The sequence below is a fragment of the Pinus tabuliformis genome, chromosome 2_2 (genome assembly GCF_031772625.1).
Source record: "Pinus tabuliformis cultivar Carrire ecotype Pingquan chromosome 2_2, CPIR1, whole genome shotgun sequence".
NCBI lineage: Eukaryota > Viridiplantae > Streptophyta > Pinopsida > Pinales > Pinaceae > Pinus > Pinus tabuliformis.
In genome coordinates, this window is record NC_142300.1 from 932,185,177 (window position 1) to 932,206,088 (window position 20,912).

The 20,912-nt window shown below is 35.6% G+C and overlaps 2 protein-coding genes and 1 pseudogene across 3 annotated transcripts; 1 reads left to right on the forward strand and 2 right to left on the reverse strand.

The window, feature by feature from the left end:
• The first annotated feature begins 281 nt into the window (after positions 1–281).
• LOC149196198 (mitochondrial-processing peptidase subunit alpha pseudogene) lies at positions 282–1,279 on the forward strand (annotated as a pseudogene).
• Positions 1,280–5,709: 4,430 nt separating this feature from the next.
• LOC149196199 (uncharacterized) lies at positions 5,710–6,657 on the reverse strand. 2 transcript variants are annotated; one of them, XM_089403712.1, is made up of 3 exons: positions 6,375–6,657; positions 6,180–6,242; positions 5,710–6,070 (listed from the first exon to the last, which is right to left on the reverse strand). In XM_089403712.1, exons 1-3 carry the CDS (start codon positions 6,632–6,634, stop codon positions 5,989–5,991), a joined length of 405 nt encoding a protein of 134 aa, XP_089259838.1. In that variant the 5' UTR covers positions 6,635–6,657; the 3' UTR covers positions 5,710–5,988. The 2 variants fall into 2 exon arrangements, with proteins under 2 accessions (XP_089259838.1, XP_089259839.1); XM_089403713.1 differs by having other exon boundaries at positions 6,180–6,247; positions 6,375–6,654.
• A 6,739-nt stretch (positions 6,658–13,396) lies between these two features.
• Positions 13,397–14,341, reverse strand: LOC149196200 (uncharacterized). The gene is made up of 4 exons (XM_089408220.1): positions 14,276–14,341; positions 14,054–14,145; positions 13,887–13,952; positions 13,397–13,777 (listed from the first exon to the last, which is right to left on the reverse strand). The coding sequence occupies exons 1-4, from the start codon at positions 14,339–14,341 to the stop codon at positions 13,696–13,698; spliced, it is 306 nt and encodes a 101-aa protein (XP_089264346.1). The 3' UTR covers positions 13,397–13,695.
• Positions 14,342–20,912: the final 6,571 nt, after the last annotated feature.

A 20,912-nucleotide genomic window follows, 5' to 3' on the forward strand; every position in this document is an offset into this window, starting at 1 on the left:
CCGGAAGGAAACAACATACCGAGAGAAAGTTAATATGGTGGTTGCATGCTGCACTCAACATGGCTCAGTTCTCCGACTTGGAAAAGCTTCCTACGCTCAGCACCACAAATTTTAAGTTGCACAATGCTTAGCTCCTTACGAATTGTCTTCAGCTACAGGTATGCATTTGAATCTTAATGACAACTCAATTCTTAGACACAAGGCACCTTTTCCTTTGTCTTTATTGATATTTTATGGCAGTATAGTACATCATACACCATCGCTCATAGCTGCAGCAAACCATGATACAATCCGGCGCCTCGCATCTTCGCAGTAATCTAAAAGTCGGGAGTCTCTCTCAAGGCTCGACATTCTTGGTAGAAAGGCTTTTGCCACAAACACACTAGGGCTTTCTCGAAAAGAAATGCACAATCCTCCTCCAACGGACTGTTCTCATGGCTTCCAGGGAACAAATCTGAATCTCTTCCTCTCCTGGATTTTCCCCTGCCAGGCATGAATCTTCTGCCTACACTTCCAGATTATGTGGAACCAAAAAAGACCATTGTCACGACCCTTCCAAATGGTACTCAAAGTCACATCTGAAAATTCTTCGAGCCCCACTGTATCAATTGGATTGTACATTAATTGTGGTTTCGTGTATGAGACCCCGTTCTCCAGAAGGGAAATTCACCTCCTGGAATGAATGGCGTTCAAAACCACAAAGAATCAAAGCCATCTTCGGATGGTGCACGAGGTGGAAGCCATCAGAGGGAATGTTATGACATCGAAATCCCGAGAACAAATGGGTTGCACTTTCGATTCTCTCAAAACCTATCTCCATGAGATGGTAGAATTGTTAATTGATAGTGTGAGGAACACAATTTTTCTTGACTGGGAGGTTAAGGAACAACTAGAAAAAGTGAAATCAAAGATTGCAGAAATTTCGAAGAATCCCCAAAGTTTGATTCTGGAGGCATTGCATTCAACTGTCTATGCTAGTGCATTAGGGAACCCTCTCATGGCTCTTGAATCTACTATAAACAGATTGAATGGCACAATTTTGGAGGAGTTTGTCACAAAAAACTATACTGCTCCACGCATGGTACGCACAAAGCTTGGAGAGGTAAACATGACCTTCAAAAAATGCGTACGCCAAACAAACGCACAGAGACTACTGTCATATCTCCTTCAAACAAAACAAAATCGACAGGAAACCATTCTTGAAATACTTCACAATAAAATTTCTTGGAATAGTACTTTGTTTGAAATAGTCACCAAGAGAGACCACGTCTGGGAATAATATGGTTCCGAACAGTGTGGAAAAGTCTTAGGTTATAGAAAACATTAAGAGAAAAGAAACGTCAAGGTGGAGTAGACTAGGTATGCAAAACATGCGTTCTCAATCACCTAGAGAATAAACTGCTACACACTGCAATGGATCTAACAAATGGCAGAAATGGACATAATTTTACAGTAATATTCTTCCTGGCACTTAGAAACTCGGCAGAGGAAAAATTGGCAGTTTTTTAGCAGGACCAGGAATTTTGGCTAAAAATTAGACCTATGCATTTTGGTTGGCGACAAAATTAGAATATCGTCAAGCGGAAATGACTGACCTGACAAGCTCAGAAAATGTCAGAAAACCTAGCGTTTCAGTCAGAGAAATATTTACAGAATTGCAGAGTGCCATGTTTGAAGAAGGCCACACCATGTTTGAAGAGGGCCACACAACAATTCAATTTCGAAGGAGGCCACAAAACCAATGGCTCATATTTGAGCACAACATGAATACGCTAGCAACTTTGATACCATGTTGAACATAGACTAGATAGGAAAGATATATCATTAAATTGCATTTACTATTAGCATAGATGTACATTTATAATACATCCTTGTGACTGTTGGATTCATCTTCCAATGTCTCTTGGATTCCCTTTGACTGTTCAACTTCCACACCTTAACCCTTAGCGGATTAGGTGTCCAACATTTGAAATGGTTAGTTATAGTTAACCATTCTCAACTAAGGTTGAGCATATAATTCACATTCATCAACTGTTATATTTCACTAGCTATGTTTCAATGTAATTGGATTTAGTTTAGTTTGGTTAACTTTGGTTGATTATAATTGATAGGTTTTACAATGACTGAATGTGTTTTACCATGTTTGACCATGGTTGACAGTGTGTTGACTGTGGTTGAGAATATTTTACCATGATTGACTATGGTTTAGATGTTTGAACATGGTTGATTATGATTATAAATAATTGTGCATGGTTTGATTGAGCATATGTGGTTAACTAACTTTGAATTTGGTTAATCATGGTTGATTATGGTTGACCATGTTTAACCATGGGTTAATATGGTTGACTATTATTTACCATGGTTGATCACGATTGAATATGTTTGAGTGTAGTTGACTATGGTTAAAAATATTTGACTATGGTTAAGATCGCTCATCCAAGGTCACTTATATTTAACCATTGTTAGGCATGGTTGGCCATGCATGATTATGATTTATTATGATTGATCATATTTAACATTTTTTTTACTTACAACACATATTTCATTAAATTTGGAAGTATTCAGTGGATCTAGAATTTAGAACTTTAACTAAATTAAGTTTTTTCAAAATGAGGAATTAGAAAGTCACTTAATCCACTAATTTTAATGTAGATATTCACCATTTTTGTGTAAAAATTATCATGATAAACTTTATAAAACAAATTTATATAAACTTGCTAAAAAAAATATTTCACATTTTAATCTTGGATTCCTTACATTATCTATTTTAATATTTTTTATGGTTTATAGTAAAAAATAAGTTTGTTAAGGTTATTTTATGAAAATAATGATGCATATGTTACTATTGTTAATCCATTTAATTATAATCTGATATAGTAAATATCATGTATGTGAAAAGTCATGATTATTACTAAGGCAGTGTTGGCACAATTTAAAAGTCTATCACATTTGCAACACTAGTTATATTATGGTTGAAGATTAAAAAACCCTCAAAGCATAGAGTTTATACTCGTATTAGAATTAAATTTCAATATATTTGTGACGGTACCAACCTTTTTGATTGTTTAACTAAACAAAATTATGATGATATTGAAACACTTCTTTTAATGCTTTTTCAGCGTAACAATAAAATTCGAAATAACTTTTAATAATATCTTTTTATCTCCTTATTTACCATAGTTGGTCTTAGTGGATGATAATCATCATTATCACCATCATAATTACATACTATTGTAGAAAGTTTGCACCATTTTAGAGTTGAGGAGAAAAATAAATTTATGATCAAATTAAATGTTGAATGTGAGTAGTAGCATAATTTATTTTTATTTATTAGTTGTACACTTATGTTAATAAAGAAGTTGATTGAGGCTCGCTTTATGAATAATAGATTAATATGCAAGATATATATTAAGTATAAAGTTATTTAATGAAAAATGAAATTTTTGGTAATGTGTCCAATATATACCATTATTTAGAACTTTAACTAGATTATATTTTTTCGAAATGGGGAATTAGAAAGCCACTTAGTTCACTAATTTTTATATAGATATTCACCATTTTTTGTGTAAAAATTATCATGATAAACTTTATAAAACAAATTTATATAAACTTGAAAAAGAAAATATTTCACATATTAATATTGGATTCCTTACATTATCTATTTTAATATTTTTATGGTTTATATTAAAAAGATAAATTTGTTAAGGTTATTTTATGAAAATAATGATGTGTGTGTAACTATTATTAACCGATAATCCGATATAGTAAATATCATGTATATGTTGATTTACGATTATTACTAAAACAATGTTGGCACAATTTAAAATTCAAAATAACTTTTAGTAATATCTTTTTACCTTCTTATATACCATATTTGGTCTTAGTGGATGATAATCATTATTATCACCATCATCATTACATACTATTGTAAAAAGTTTGCACCATTTTAGAGTTAAGGAGAAAATATTTTTTTAGGATCAAATTAAATGTTGAATATAATTTATTTTTATTTATTATTTGTACTTTTATGTAAGAAACGAAGTTGGTTGAGGCTTACTTAATGAATAATATATTAATATGCAAGCTATATATTAAGTATAAATGTAATATACCTATTGTGATTAACCCCACGTAAAGTAATTTTAAATTACCAATCAGTTAATCAAACCTGCGTAAAAGTAATTTTAAATTACATATCAGTTACAACTGATTCTTGGCATTGGTTAAATGGATCAGCGAGCACCCTATCAGGGAGGAAGGCCAGGAGAGGATAGGTTGTTGAGGAACAGGCAGAGAGAGAAAAATTCCATGAGAGAGCAGAGAAAGAAAAGAGGTTAAGTCTGGTAATGACCAGATAACCTGGAAAGAAAAAAAAGGTTAAGTCTGGTAATGACCAAATAACCTAGCACAGAGGTGCAAGAGTCTTGTTGAGGGCTGCAGGCCTGCAAGACGGCTCGGGGGGAGAATCCAACGAAGTGGATCTCAAGGTTGGGAGGATAAGAGCAAAACGTTGCAGGTGACCTCTGAAAGTAAGGACATCAAGTAAGAACATCGGTAGCGGGAATATCCAGGTATGCATTCTCTAATCTAGTTAGTGAAGAAAGAACAGGTGGTGAAGTGTTCCTACAGGACACAGAACCTGTATTATTTCCTTTAGTTACTGTGTTATGTACCCAGGTTAATACATACAGATCTTGAAATGTGTGTAAATGAAAGATGTGTGACTGTGGTCACTCCTGCAAATATTGTTTTAATAACCAAGGGTTGTTTAGTTACTTTACGCTCAGAACAGAGACAGTTCTTAGAGCTGTTGAGACGGCAAAGAAAACCGCATTAAATATCTGTGAGGAAGAAACCAGAGCACAAGGGTAAAACAGAACCCTTAAAAAAAGGAATGTCATCGAGCTGAGTGATCTGTAAATACTGGGTAGAAACCCGAGTCAGTCACTCAGTCACCTAGCGCTTGTACATAAGCGAACGCGCTTTATAAGCCAAAGACAGATAAGAGAACTAAACCGTGTAGAGCTATTTATTAAGTTAATATAGTATAAACGAGAAAGAATGGTATAATCGGAAACTGTATACTGTATAAATTAGGCAGAATGGTATGAATGAAATGCTGTATACACGAAGCATTAAAACAAGCACAAATTACTGTATAAACAGGAAACATCATATAGAAATCCATACTGTATCGTTGAAAGCATTTTACGGAATAGTGCTGTAAAGAGTAGTATGGTACAGTTAATAATACAATACTAGCCAAGCCATACTAACAGACCCAGATGAGGGTTTACATCCTGTGTAACAGACCCGAAAAATAGCTAAGCGTACCGAAGCAAGAAACCAAACACATAGTTCCAAATAAGGTCAACAATACGAAATGCAACCTGAATGTTATACATATAGTAACTCTGACATTTAAGGGTCGATGTAAATAACTGTCAGCGGAGAGGCAGACTTTGCGCTCATATACCGAGCGCAGGACTACCTCAGAAATGCTTTGAATATATATATATATATATATATATGAAATAGAAACAGCCTTGCTTAAAACGGACGCATGTGAACCATCAAGATTATACCCAATATCGCATGCTGTAATAAAACCATGAAGTCTATGAATCTAAAGATGAACATACAGTGGAACCCTGATTTTAAATTCCATATGAACCGGCAAAAGAACAAATGATCATTTAAGGAGTATCATTAGATTCTGTAAATCGAAAGCATGTCCCCATTAAAAAGACTGAAAAATGTAGTATAGCCGTGAGAGTTATAGACATGGGAGACAGCGGTAAACCGCAAAATAACACAACCAAATAATACAACTATTGCAAAGTCCGGAACTTCATATAACTGTCAATAGCTCGAGAGAGCTTTCAATATACAGACAATGACTCTTTAAAGTCTGAAACCCTAACCCAATCGAATGTACAAAAATATAAGAGAATGGTGTGAAAGCCATGAGTAGAACCCATCTAAACCCTAAGGGTTCACGCGGAACAGGCCTGGCATTGGAGAGGCCGCCTGTATGAGCGCAACCAGGGTTTCAAACAAGGTAACGGACCTGAGACAGGTAAGTAGGAAAACATAAACCGTGTCTCAGCCAGCAATCATCGCATACAATATGACAGTAAACCATTTATCCAGGAAGGACCAATGGACGGGTGGCATACCTGTGTGTTTCATTAGCTGCCCAATTTCTCCTGCGCGCTGTGGGAAAAGCTGAGGATGGCAAGCTGCCCTGTACAAAAACCCCATAGTGAACATTCAATCACAGTTAGAATTGCAGAGGGTTATAAGAATGACAAAATATAACTGAGAGCTGACTGTAAAATGAATACCCGAGTGGCAACAGAAACATCCATTACCTGAACCGCAAGGCAGGAACCGGAAGGTTGCAGAGAAGACTGCCGAAGTGATGGAGGAGCTCGGCTGCAGCGGTGGAAGCAAATGAGCCCAGTCCGACGAACCCGGTGGTCATATATCGATTGACAAACCCTAAGTGAATCTGAACCGTTCGATAAGGTGGAATGATCTCCATCGTTGGTTTAGGCGGGATCACCTGGCGCGAAACCCAGTGTGGGTCAACCCTCCGCATGGCACATGACTTCACGTGAAGCTGTTCCATCTGGCCACGGAAAGGGTGAGCTGGGTTCTCATTTATTCACCACTTGGCACCTAAACCATGTTTAACAAGCCGGGTATGACAGCAGGACTCCCGACACATCAATTGCTGTCACCAAAACCTTAGTAAGGCGGAAATCCATGTTCAACGGGTATGGCATGATGTTAAGGTTTAATATATATAAACATTAATATGTGTATTAGTTGAACCGGGTTTGGTATGAGTGGATGCATATGGGTATATGCGTATAGGGTTAGGCGGAGACAATAGATAGCAAATGAACTTGTTAGTTAGGAAAAGAGGGTTAAGAGTTGACCCAACTTATAATTTTTTTTTTGTTATGCGTTTAAGTTAATGAGGTCGTGACAAATTGGTATCAGAGCTAAAGGTTGCAATACTGGCGCCTTAGGGAATTGGTAAGCGGAAAGGTATTGAAGTACGCCATCAGTAGGCATTAACTCAGGTATGAGTTTAATCATTCGCATATTCATTTATGTCGTACACTACTTTTGGCATGACAGGTGTGATTCATGTTTATAACCTCTTGAGAAGTAGGTAATAAGTTGTTGGATTCCTGATGAGGATAAAAGACAATGAAACTTTTGTCGCACTTAAGAACAATATTGAACACTCATTGAGGAAGTGACGATCAACTACCAACTTTTGATTTGCACATATGGCAATAATAACAATGCATATATTGAACCAGATTGAAATTACAATGAACGAAACTTAATAGACCAATGCATGAATATAAATCAGGGGGAACATCCTTGAATAGGATGAAAAATTGTTTAAAAAAAAAAGACATTAGAAGAACCCCTTTAGATATTGAAAAAACATGCAATGGGTCAAGCAGCGAGACTTGAGTGTCATAACTAACTTTTGATTCAGTCTTGTCATGGGTGCATGAAGACGATTGGTAGTTGGGATTGGTTAGTGTTGTATTACTAACCCATCAAACTTATATGCATTAATTGAATTGGACTAAGATGGTTACAATTCGTAAACTAGTGAAGGTTGATTGATGTCACATGCATGGAATGTGTGTGCTATAGTTCCAGTTGTTTATGAGAAGAGTTCTTAATTTTATTCACCATGAGCATGCATGATGAATAGTATATTCTTATGTCTTAATAGATCTAATGACGATTGCCTTCTAATTAACTGAAATCCATTAGCTTGGTACGTGCTGATGTTAATTATTACTTGTTGGGAGATAAAAACCATTGGAGCTTCGATTAAATAATGGTTGAATTTATCTCTACTATGGGAATGATGGATTTCTTATGCATGTTGCATTCCAGTGTGAAGTTAAGGGTAGAGGCATGTTCAGTGGGTAACATTTCTATGACCCATTCATGGTATAATTACATGTGATAATTATTCATAAATAGACTACCTGTGTTAATACAGTTGTCAGTAAACTCTAATTACCTTCCCCAACCATAGATGCTTCCAAAGGAAAAGGAAGCAAGGAGAAGGAAGAAGACCGTGCTGTAGAGACAGACGGAGATGGGAAAAAGAACTCGCTAAGTTTGGTAATGACCAGATAAAGCAAGCTTTGAGTGTTAGAATCTTGCGGAAGACTCTAAGTCTTGGGATGACTAGATAAGCGCTCGATGTGCATGTGAGTATTCCTTTGACCATGCTTAAGGAGTTGGAAATGATAACTATAGAGTGTTGACGTTAATGATTTTCATAATGTCTCCTTGAACTCATTATTCTGAAATGGTCACATAGTAGTGTTATGATAGTTGTTGCATATAGCACCAAATGGTAGCTCTAGTGCATGTGTGACACTTAGGAGATTATGCTTCTAATTGCATAAGTAGAGCAATTGCTTCCGGTAGGGGTGGTTTAACTTGTCAGTTATGCATGTTGATCCAAGGATAAGATAAGTGTCTTGTTCACTTACTTGAAGAACACGTATGAATGTTTTACATGATTTCTTAGTAGAGAGAGTATTTGAATGCATGCAATAAAAGAATGGTTCTTTTATAGATTTTCTTGGTAAAGAAAATGTGTTAAGGCATGCAGTTAAAGATTGATTATCTTGTATGTGGTCTTGGTAAATAAAATAGGTAGTTCCTATTAGAAAGATTCCACGTGAGTCTTGTGTGTGGAATGCTTGTCTCTAGTCTATTAAATCCTTGTTAAATATAGCCAAGTATCTTCTTGAGAAAGAGGATGAGGTATATAAATGTCCTGAGAACATAGCATGGAAGGTGGCCAAGTTTGCTTGAATTAAAATATGTATATTTATTTGATAAAAGCTTCTTGGAATATATATATATATATATATATATATATATATGCTAATTGCAATACGATTCTAGTTAGTCTCTAAGTTCTAGTGAAATGATTATGCATTACATGCATGATAAAAGATAACTAAGGATGTGCTTCTAGGCATATAGATATTTATCCCTAATTTCTTGAGGAAAGGGTATATTACATATATACACAAATATAGTCTCATTCCAAGAGTATGCATACTTCATGTATGAAGATAAAGGATTTTATGAGAGTTCTTGAAAATGGAAATAGAGGTTCTTTCCTTTAAAGACACATTAGAATAGTGTTCATACAAGAACCAAAATCCTTACTTGTTTCATGAAAAGAACTATGTGCATTAAAGTAAAGTAACTGTGTTAGGAGAACACATGTTGCATATTGGTAGCTATTTTGACTTTGGAATTATGAGACTGTGCGTACTTAGAGACAGTGGTCATGATAGTTTCCTTGAAAATAATAATCTCTTGGAGAGATTGTCTTGTTGGAAGAGCTGTGTCGATTGCTTGATTTGATGCATAAAGGATAAGTAAACCTTGTTTTTGTATCTTGGTTTTTATGCCAAAAGATAGACATCTTTAATAATTCTTGAAAGGGAATCTTGAGAAATCCTCACATCGGAAGATAGAGAAATGAGGATTAAAATGACTTCCTTAAGAAATAGGTATGTGGTTTATTGTAAGAAATGCTGGTAGTATTCTAGTGAAAGGAATATGGGTTGCATACATTAAAGGAAGGCTTATATGATAAGCAATGGTATGCACAAAGATTAGTCATTATGATATAGAGTTATGATCTTTGTATCTTAGAGATATTATGTTTAATTACATTAACAATGCATGACCCAAGCTAGCCATAGTAAACGTGAGATAATACTCCATTAATGATGATTTGAATTGGAGCAGCAGACTATGGCAAAATTGGGAATGCTGAGAGTATTAACTCAACTGTTGTTGACATTTATACATTAATGAGTATTTGCATATGCTCTTATACATGACAATATTGTATGCATGAGAATTCTTGGAAATTGAATAGGTAATGACTGATGCATACTTATAACTAACGTTGCTGATGGGATTAAGTAGTGGTAGCTTAATGGCAACAAGAAAACTCATCACGTAAATTGCTGCAATGTGAAATGCAATTATAAATGAGAAAGAATGATGTTATATGATATGCATGAATTATGTTATTTGGAAAATTTACATGCATACAACGTGTATGATGGATATGTTTCCCATCAATCTTGATGTTGTGGACCCATGTTGGGGTTAAGTGTAAATGCATGATATACATGCATGTCTGTTGTGCTAATGATAATGTTCATATGGTTCATTGTGTAAATTACTGTGAGAAAGAGATGAAAAAAGAAAAATATTCATGCTATGTCTGGTTGGGATCAGATGGCATAAGAGGAAAGAATTTCCTGTGTACGCTACGTCTGGTTAGGATCAGATAGCGTTTACTGGCGAGACCAGTGTGATTGCGGTCGAGTAGGACCTGTGTTTACTGGCGAGACCAGTGTGATTGCTGTCGAGTAGGACCTGCGTTTACTGGCGAGACCAGTGTGATTGCGATCGAGTAGGACCTGCGTTTACTGGCGAGACCAGAGTAATTGCGGTCGAGTAGGACCTGCAAGTGCTTGGGTTGATGACAGTTACCTGCCCAGAGGGGTTGATGGTACTTGCCTGCCCAGAGTTGGGTTGATGACAGTTACCTGCCCAGAGGGGTTGATGGTACTTGTCTGCCCAGAGTTGGGTTGATGGTAATTACCTGCCTGGAGGGGTTGATGGTACTTGTCTACCCGGAGTTGGGTTGATGGCAGCTACCTGCCCAGAGGGGTTGATGGTACTTGTCTGCCCAGATTCACTCTCCTTGGAATTCTTGAGCTGGTTGGCCAGTGGAATTCCATGTTAGACCTGGTAAGGTCTCTATCAAAGAAACTGTCTGGATGTGAAAATGACTCGATTTGGTTGTGAGAACCAGTTCCCATGGGTTGGGAATTCCTTAGTCCAGTGTGAACTCATGGCTAAAGGAATTAACTAATCAGCTATATGTTATGTTAAAAATGAATTTTACATATAGTTGTGTAAAATATGTTATGCACATTTAATAAGAGATGAGCTTAGTGCTCGATAAAGAATAAATGGAAATTTTAATTCCTTTATTGTGTTAATAATGTTGTGAATATCTTAGTGGGAGCTAAGACAATTCTTGCTTGATGAAATGATTGACTGTTTGATGATTAGAGAGCTAGGTGCTCTTTTGGTACTTCTTGAAGTACTTTACGGATGTCTTTAGTAAGAATTCGTTCAGTGTGCACGTGAGCAGTGATTTATCATTTGATGATTAGCATTAGTGCTCTTTAAGTACTTGTAAAAGTACTCTGATTTAGAAAGCATCTAACATTGCACAATTGATTGCTAGTCAAAGTGTCTCATTTGACTCAAAATATAGTGACTAATGTGGTTGAATTTGTTAGTCATATATTGCAGGAACTACTTACCATGGAAGGTTGAAGAATTGTCCAACCTCTATTAACAGGCTTACATGAAAGTATTCATGATTTTCAAGCATAAGATGGTAAGTTATGGTAAGTTGACACAGAAAATTGTTTATTATGAATAAACAAGGGCCAGGTGGTGGCGAGTAGAAGTTGCATATTTTTGCAATTACAAATGATTATGACTATTGATGCTTATAACTAATGATATTTCTTATGACTATATCATTACTATTTTGTTTGTCGTCCTTTCTTGGAATGAAATCGTTAATTTCAAAGAGAAAGGATCACATTTGTGTGGATTAGATAGTAATACCACAAGTAAAATATCAAGTTCCGACGAAAGATGAACACCGAGGACGGTGTTCCTATTAAGGGGGGGAGTATGTAATATACCTATTGTGATTAACCCCACGTAAAGTAATTTTAAATTACCAATCAGTTAATCAAACCTGCGTAAAAGTAATTTTAAATTACATATCAGTTACAACTGATTCTTGGCATTGGTTAAATGGATCAGCGAGCACCCTATCAGGGAGGAAGGCCAGGAGAGGATAGGTTGTTGAGGAACAGGCAGAGAGAGAAAAATTCCATGAGAGAGCAGAGAAAGAAAAGAGGTTAAGTCTGGTAATGACCAGATAACCTGGAAAGAAAAAAAAGGTTAAGTCTGGTAATGACCAGATAACCTAGCACAGAGGTGCAAGAGTCTTGTTGAGGGCTGCAGGCCTGCAAGACGGCTCGGGGGGAGAATCCAACGAAGTGGATCTCAAGGTTGGGAGGATAAGAGCAAAACGTTGCAGGTGACCTCCGAAAGTAAGGACATCAAGTAAGAACATCGGTAGCGGGAATATCCAGGTATGCATTCTCTAATCTAGTTAGTGAAGAAAGAACAGGTGGTGAAGTGTTCCTACAGGACACAGAACCTGTATTATTTCCTTTAGTTACTGTGTTATGTAGCCAGGTTAATATATACAGATCTTGAAATGTGTGTAAATGAAAGAAGTGTGATTGTGGTCACTCCTGCAAATATTGTTTTAATAACCAAGGGTTGTTTAGTTACTTTACGCTCAGAAAAGAGACAGTTCTTAGAGCTGTTGAGACGGCAAAGAAAACCGCATTAAATATCAGTGAGGAAGAAACCAGAGCACAAGGGTAAACAGAACCCTTAAAAAAAGGAATGTCATCGAGCTGAGTGATCTGTAAATACTGGGTAGAAACCCGAGTCAGTCACTCAGTCACCTAGCGCTTGTACATAAGCGAACGCGCTTTATAAGCCAAAGACAGATAAGAGAACTAAACCGTGTAGAGCCATTTATTAAGTTAATATAGTATAAACGAGAAAGAATGGTATAATCGGAAACTGTATACTGTATAAATTAGGCAGAATGGTATGAATGAAATGCTGTATACACGAAGCATTAAAACAAGCACAAATTACTGTATAAACAGGAAACATCATATAGAAATCCATACTGTATCGTTGAAAGCATTTTACGGAATAGTGCTGTAAAGAGTAGTATGGTACAGTTAATAATACAATACTAGCCAAGCCATACTAACAGACCCAGATGAGGGTTTACATCCTGTGTAACAGACCCGAAAAATAGCTAAGCGTACCGAAGCAAGAAACCAAACACATAGTTCCAAATAAGGTTAACAATACGAAATGCAACCTGAATGTTATACATATAGTAACTCTGACATTTAAGGGTCGATGTAAATAACTGTCAGCGGAGAGGCAGACTTTGCGCTCATATACCGAGCGCAGGACTACCTCAGAAACGCTTTGAATATAAATATATATATGAAATAGAAACAGCCTTGCTTAAAACGGACGCATGTGAACCATCAAGATTATACCCAATATCGCATGCTGTAATAAAACCATGAAGTCTATGAATCTAAAGATGAACATACAGTGGAACCCTGATTTTAAATTCCATATGAACCGGCAAAAGAACAAATGATCATTTAAGGAGTATCATTAGATTCTGTAAATCGAAAGCATGTCCCCATTAAAAAGACTGAAAAACGTAGTATAGCCGTGAGAGTTATAGACATGGGAGACAGCGGTAAACCGCAAAATAACACAACCAAATAATACAACTATTGCAAAGTCCGGAACTTCATATAACTGTCAATAGCTCGAGAGAGCTTTCAATATACAGACAATGACTCTTTAAGGTCTGAAACCCTAACCCAATCGAATGTACAGAAATATAAGAGAATGGTGTGAAAGCCATGAGTAGAACCCATCTAAACCCTAAGGGTTCACGCGGAACAGGCCTGGCATTGGAGAGGCCGCCTGTATGAGCGCAACCAGGGTTTCAAACAAGGTAACGGACCTGAGACAGGTAAGTAGGAAAACATAAACCGTGTCTCAGCCAGCAATCATCGCATACAATATGACAGTAAACCATTTATCCAGGCAGGACCAATGGACGGGTGGCATACCTGTGTGTTTCATTAGCTGCCCAATTTCTCCTGCGCGCTGTGGGAAAAGCTGAGGATGGCAAGTTGCCCTGTACAAAAACCCCATAGTGAACATTCAATCACAGTTAGAATTGCAGAGGGTTATAAGAATGACGAAATATAACTGAGAGCTGACTGTAAAATGAATACCCGAGTGGCAACAGAAACATCCATTACCTGAACCGCAAGGCAGAAACCGGAAGGTTGCAGAGAAGACTACCGAAGTGATGGAGGAGCTTGGCTGCAGCGGTGGAAGCAAATGAGCCCAGTCCGACGAACCCGGTGGTCATATATCGATTGACAAACCCTAAGTGAATCTGAACCGTTCGATGAGGTGGAATGATCTCCATCGTTGGTTTAGGCGGGATCACCTGGCGCGAAACCCAGTGTGGGTCAACCCTCCGCATGGCACATGACTTCACGTGAAGCTGTTCCATCTGTCCACGGAAAGGGTGAGCTGGGTTCTCATTTATTCACCACTTGGCACCTAAACCATGTTTAACAAGCCGGGTATGACAGCAGGACTCCCGACACATCAATTGCTGTCACCAAAACCTTAGTAAGGCGGAAATCCATGTTCAACGGGTATGGCATGATGTTAAGGTTTAATATATATAAACATTAATATGTGTATTAGTTGAACCGGGTTTGGTATGAGCGGATGCATATGGGTATATGCGTATAGGGTTAGGCGGAGACAATAGATAGCAAATGAACTTGTTAGTTAGGAAAAGAGGGTTAAGAGTTGACCCAACTTATAATTTTTTTTTTGTTATGCGTTTAAGTTAATGAGGTCGTGACAATAAAGTTATTCAATGACAAATGATCATAGTAATGTGTCCAATATATACCATCATAGATCCATTTTAAGTGCAGATGTAGGGATCAAATTTCAAGTGCAAATACATTTAGAGTGAAAGATACAATGTGTTATTTTTAATTGTTGAAACTATATTTTTGAATGCTAAATAGAGTATATATACGAACAAATTATAATTTTAACCATAAGAATTTTTTTTTTATATATATAGATATATATGAAGTTGATATTGACATAAATTAGTTAACATAAATCTTCAATAGTTACTTTTGAAAATTATAAGATTTAAACCTCTGATTCACACATTTTTTTTTACTTCTAATTACTTTACAAAATATTCTTTTTTATATTTTTCTATTTAGAACATAATTTTTATTTTAAACGGGCACAGACGGATAGACAAACTTACACATCCCCCCATATTGGGCTGTAAAATGAGCCTCTCGTCTCAATTACTAATCATTTTAATGATCAAAATCAATCATGAATTAGAATAGTAACAAAGTAGTACAATTTGATTATTTTCAAATACAACAAGAAAGAGAGAAAAATGATTAAGATATTTATTACACATGTTTAGTTTTTATCCCTGTAATGTTTAAGGATACTAAATTGAAAAGAACATATTAACATTCATCTAAAACTTAAATTCCTTACATTATTTCTATTACCATTAACATTTATATTTATGTATTAAATATGACCATGAATACTAGATTGTGTAAAAAAAATCTTACCTATAAAGTTATTTAACAATATATTAATATTGTTTTTCTTACTATTATTGACCATTTTAAATTGACACTAACTACTTTTCCTAAGTTGAGTACAAATTAATTATACTAGTATAATGTTGGCACCACTTCAAAATCTATAAGTAGAAATATTTTATAATTCTAGTTGTGTTGTTCAATGATCAAAATATTTTTTTTATAAATTAACATGCAACAAAATAGGGAATTTGATTATATCAATTATAATAAGGAAAATTAAGGAAAACTCACCTCAAACATTATATCAAGCATCTAGCATTTATTCATTAAGTGTTTAAATGGTTTATATTAAATATAATACTAATTAGGTACCCCACTGTTGTTTTAATATAACAAGTTTAGAAGATGTTTTTAGGTGCATTATTGAATTTTATTACGCATATTTGATATGGTGAGAAGTCATGCTGGTCAAATAAAGCTTTGAAAACTTAAATATTTTATGGCATTGTCATGTAATTTGTATAACACATGATTACATTGAACTATTAAATAATATAAAACTCGTTCAAAAAAATATGAAGAGAATATTTATACAACAAATATGGGAAAATGTGTCTGAATGTATATTAATAGATCCTCCAAAAAAAAATTACATTTATGTATCATATAAACCTACTCTTAAGATAATCACTCAAGTAGATCAAGAATGGCTTCTACACCATATTTATTTATCTTGGTCTTCTTGCAATGTTCTTTCTTTGGCATCCATGCCCACACTATGGTATTAATTGGAATAGAGCCAAGTTTTGTGTCATCAGGATTTGGTACCCAATATTGCTCTAAAAATTTTCCATTGTATTTCCCTGACATAGGCTTCCACCAATCAACCTTTACATGAAGATTATCACTTTCATTATCCCTAAAGATATTTGAGATGGATTTTGCCATCCAAATCATCTCCTGCATCCTCATTTCCTGATCTAACTAGCAACATCTTTCCTTTCTCAACATCAATCATCGGATTGAAAGTTGGTTTTGGCTTGTTGCATTTGGGTCCAACATATATTGGTTCATCTATCGCATTATCAAAATCTCCATCCATAATACTTGAGATTACTTGGAGTGCATTACGATCAACATCAACAATGTGCCTTGTCTTGGGCCAGAAAGCCTCAGAAGATGAATCATTTCCATCTATTATTCTATGATCATTATAGATTCCATCTAATGTATCAAGAACTTTTTCCCAATACACCACTTTATTTTTCCATTCCTCTGTAACAATTGGTGAATCCTCATTCCAAATAGTGTCTTTCCACATTTTTATGTATGATGTTATCCCTTCCTTTAGTTCTTTTAAATAGACATCATTCTGTTTGGAAGCTAAGAAAGATGGCTTCCCTATGGGAATTATAGGTCGACCTTCATCATCTATATTCCATAACTCAACTGGTTCTGACCACTCAGAGTCTCTAATTGATTCTTTATACCTTAGTACTGGAACATCATTGAGTATAAGAAATTGGAAGTATTGAACATTAAGATGTCCAACTAGTGCATTTTTTCCCTCCTTAATGTATCCACTAAGGAAACTTTTGAAGTCATAGACCTTGTCAATAAGTGTAGGTGGAAACACTCTATTTTCTTCAATTATGCGATATGTATCCATCATTTCAGGTAAAGAATAAATATCTTTACTTTTTAGGTTGGAAGACATTCTTCCATAGGTTCCATCTATGTCTTCATGGGTGTGCCCCACAGGCAAGAACCCAACCTCAATAGTGATGAAGACACCAAGTGCAGTTAAAAGTGATAGAAACATGAAAAGATAGCGATTCTTATTATCACTCGCTGCATTGTCCAACTGTAACAACAAATGTGGAGGAAGAGGTTTAAAATCAACATTTTGACTTTTTGAACTTCCATGAGATATAAAATCATCCTTGTACCCTTGACATTTTGGGTAAATAGAGGTGTCAAGTAATGCATTTGTAAGTGGGTTTCTTGAAATTCCACTTTCATAAAGTAGATCACCATACATATCCATTTGTGGGTCTTCAAGGTCCCTTAAGCACTTTGCAAGGGATGTAATAGTAAATTGTGATCCCATATGGACAAATGGTAAGGAGAAATGACCAAAACCTCCCGCCTTATGCCCATGTGTAAGCATACCTGTCAATGACAAACCCAAATTTGTTCCTACAACAGATTTTGATTTGACACGTAGCCTTGGGATTGATGTCTTTGTTTTGTCCATTTTATCATGGATAATGCTCAAATACTCCTTTGGAAACCACTCTGACATAATTCTATGGGCATAGTAGCAATATCTTCCACACATAACAATCTTGTTATGTTTCGTCAACCTACCTCGTGCCTTTTCTTCCAACTCTTTTGTAGTTGCTGACTTCATTTGTGATTTCAACACAATACATTCACTGCATTTACTGAAGTTGGTGTTCTTTGAAAATGCCACATCTCGAAACTTAGTATTCCAGATCTTGCTCATTGTTGGTTGTGATATTGATGGGTAATTGAGCTTTTGAAGAGCCTCATTGATCTCTTTTAACAAAGAATTTTGTGTGTAAGTCGAAGGAAGCAGTCTTAAAGGAGCAGATGTTCCATCTTCTTCAACTTGACGTGTTTGATTTGGTGAAAAATCTGAATTATCCATTACAATTTTGTGCAATATTTCTATAGTTGCCACTGTGTGAGCTCGTGCTTTGCATGTGTTGGTGTTACCATGAATAGCTTTGATCTGTCCATGTTGGAAATAATGCTGGTAGTTATAGAATGTGCTTTGAGGAATTTTATGTATCTTATACCATGCTTTCTTACAAATAATATTCCCATTAAATCTCATGTCCTTTACATTTCTAGCAATAGGTGGTAGGCCATGGCCATGGCCATGGCCGCTTGACATCACTGTCTTTGACATGAGTGAATTCAAGACAAATTCTCTAATACCATTTGTATTTATTTGTCTCATACCCCTTCTAGCACCTGCAATTGCCTTCCTATCGACATGTTGAAGACAATCTTTTCTACAACATACATCTGCTGCCAAAAGTCGAATTTCTTTCTCTTCATCTATTTTTGTTTGACATTTTGCAGTTTTTTTTGTAGCCATAACTCGTTTAATCCTTTTATATGGCCTTGTTACATTCATATCAATTGAGTTTCTATCTTTTTCATTACAAAGGTACCCATCCCATTTGTTTAAGGGATTTGTGTCCTCTATAACATCCCATATCACCATTTCTTTGGTTGGTTCCTTGAACTTTTCCTTGACCCTTAATATCACACCTTTGTTGTCCACCAACTTATTTATTGGCCATCTAACCAAACAATGTATAGACTTATCTCCAATTTTGCATATCTCACAATTTCCATCTATCTCTTCTAGAAAAACACCAAAATCCATTTCACCTAGTGTTTCACCCTCAACAATGTCATCCTCGCGGACATGAACTAGCATTCTTTTGGCAATGCACATGCTTGTTCCCATGCATTCATGTGTAAGAGAAACCTTTGCACATGTGAGTTTAACCCTATCTTGGGCAATATTTATGGCATGATCATGACAGTGAGGCTCCAAATCTGATTCTGGCCAAATTTCATAAGATTCTAATGCACCCCCAAGTGTATGCTCAAACCCTGTTGGATGTGGTAGAGGAACATTATGTTTTAACACCTTTTCAATTTTAACCACTATGCATCCTTTCTTTACCATCTTTCCATGCACTTTATGCCCAAGCTCTGTATTGAATATGGAGCCCTCGCCCACCTTCACTCCATGTTGTAGAAGATTTACCTTGTCTCCAATAGAAAATGTAGAAGAAACATTTGTACCTATAAACAAATGTAAATAATGTTAGTATTTACTCAAAAAAATAACATTTATTATAGTATCAAAAATATATAACACATGCTTCAATATTTTGATTTACCTATGTGGTGTCTCAAATCCACAATCTTCCATGGATGTATGTCCCCTTCATTAACATCATCATCAATCAAATGTGGTTGAATGAGATCAATTATCAAAATTGCAACATAACCAACATTAACCTTTTTTCCAACATAATAAGTTCCAGACTCTGCAAATTCAACCCTTGCTAGCCCAATGACTTGATCATTAATAAGGAGATCAACATAGTCCCCTTTTGCCAAAATTATATTTTCCATTGTAGCTTGCATCAATTCTGTAACAACAATTACATCGTAACTTGTAATTAAAAGAATGAACCGTATAAAGTGTGAATTTATATTTCCCCAAAAACACACAACTTCCGAAAAAGTAATATAAATGCAAAAATAAAAATATTATGGTTGTCATGTTGTATGTAATGAAACATTGTTTCCTCAAATGAAAGCTAACAATCAATATCATTCCTTCTACTACAAACATAAGCATATTGCTAGAAGCAACATTACATGGTCAAATAAATCTAGCACATGCAAGATTTCCTTCTAGCACAAACACAAACACATTGCCAATAACAATATTCTAAGGCGAAGGAAATCCACCACATGCTAAATTTTCTTCTAACGTAAATAGAAGCATATTACTCACAAAAACATTTCAAAGTAAAAGAAATCTTACACATTCTAGAGTTTATTGTAGCACAAACACAATCACATTGCCAAAAATAACATTGCAGTGTAGAAGATATCTAGCATACGATTGATTTACTTCTAGTACAAACAAAAGCACATTGGCAACAATAACATTGTAGGGCAAACAAAAGCCAACAAAATCCAACAACTTCTATCACAAACACAAGCACATTTCCAACAACAATGTCGCAAGGTAAAATAAATTTAACGCATGCTAGCTTTACATGTAGCATAAATACAAGCATACTACCAATAACAACATTTTATGTCAGAAGAAATCTAGTGCATGCTATATTTCCTTCTAACACAAACAAAAGCACATTACCAAGGTGAAAGAGATCTAACACGTGTTATATTTCCTTCTATAATAAACAACCAAATTGAAAACAACAACATTGCATAGCAAAAGAAATCTAACACAACTTCTAGCCCAAACACAAGCACAACATTTCCAATAACATTGCCAAAGTGATGGAAATCTAACACTTGCTAGATTTCCTTTTATCATAAACAACCAAATTGACAACAACACTATTGCAAAGCAAAAGAAATCTAGCATAGTTTCTAGCCCAAACACAAACACATTTCCAATAAAAATATTGCAAGGTGAAAGAAATTTAACGCATATTAGCTTTACATGTGGCACAAATACAATCATACTACCAACAACAACATTGCATCCCAAAAGAAATCTATTGGGTGTTATGTTTATTTTTAAAACAAATCAACAAAGTGTAATGGTGATTATTTGTTGTGAAGACCCATATGAAAAGTGGCGTAATGCTAATAAGACCAATGCAGCTACTGCAGGATACCCACTCACCTTTCCCTTTATCCTACAAAAAAACTCCGAGG

Bases quoted from the DNA above. Each gene is read 5' to 3' on its own strand.
- LOC149196200 (XM_089408220.1), bottom strand. From the start codon at position 14,341: ATGGAACAGCTTCACGTGAAGTCATGTGCCATGCGGAGGGTTGACCCA. The intron at 13,953-14,053 runs TATTCATTTTAC...TTTTGTACAGGG, and splicing joins TGTTTCTGTTGCCACTCGGG to CAACTTGCCATCCTCAGCTT. The intron at 13,778-13,886 runs GTATGCCACCCG...TACCTGTCTCAG, and splicing joins GCAGCTAATGAAACACACAG to GTCCGTTACCTTGTTTGAAA.
- LOC149196199 (XM_089403712.1), bottom strand. From the start codon at position 6,634: ATGGAACAGCTTCACGTGAAGTCATGTGCCATGCGGAGGGTTGACCCA. The intron at 6,243-6,374 runs GTAATGGATGTT...TGTACAGGGCAG, and splicing joins GTTCCTGCCTTGCGGTTCAG to CTTGCCATCCTCAGCTTTTC. The intron at 6,071-6,179 runs GTATGCCACCCG...TACCTGTCTCAG, and splicing joins GCAGCTAATGAAACACACAG to GTCCGTTACCTTGTTTGAAA.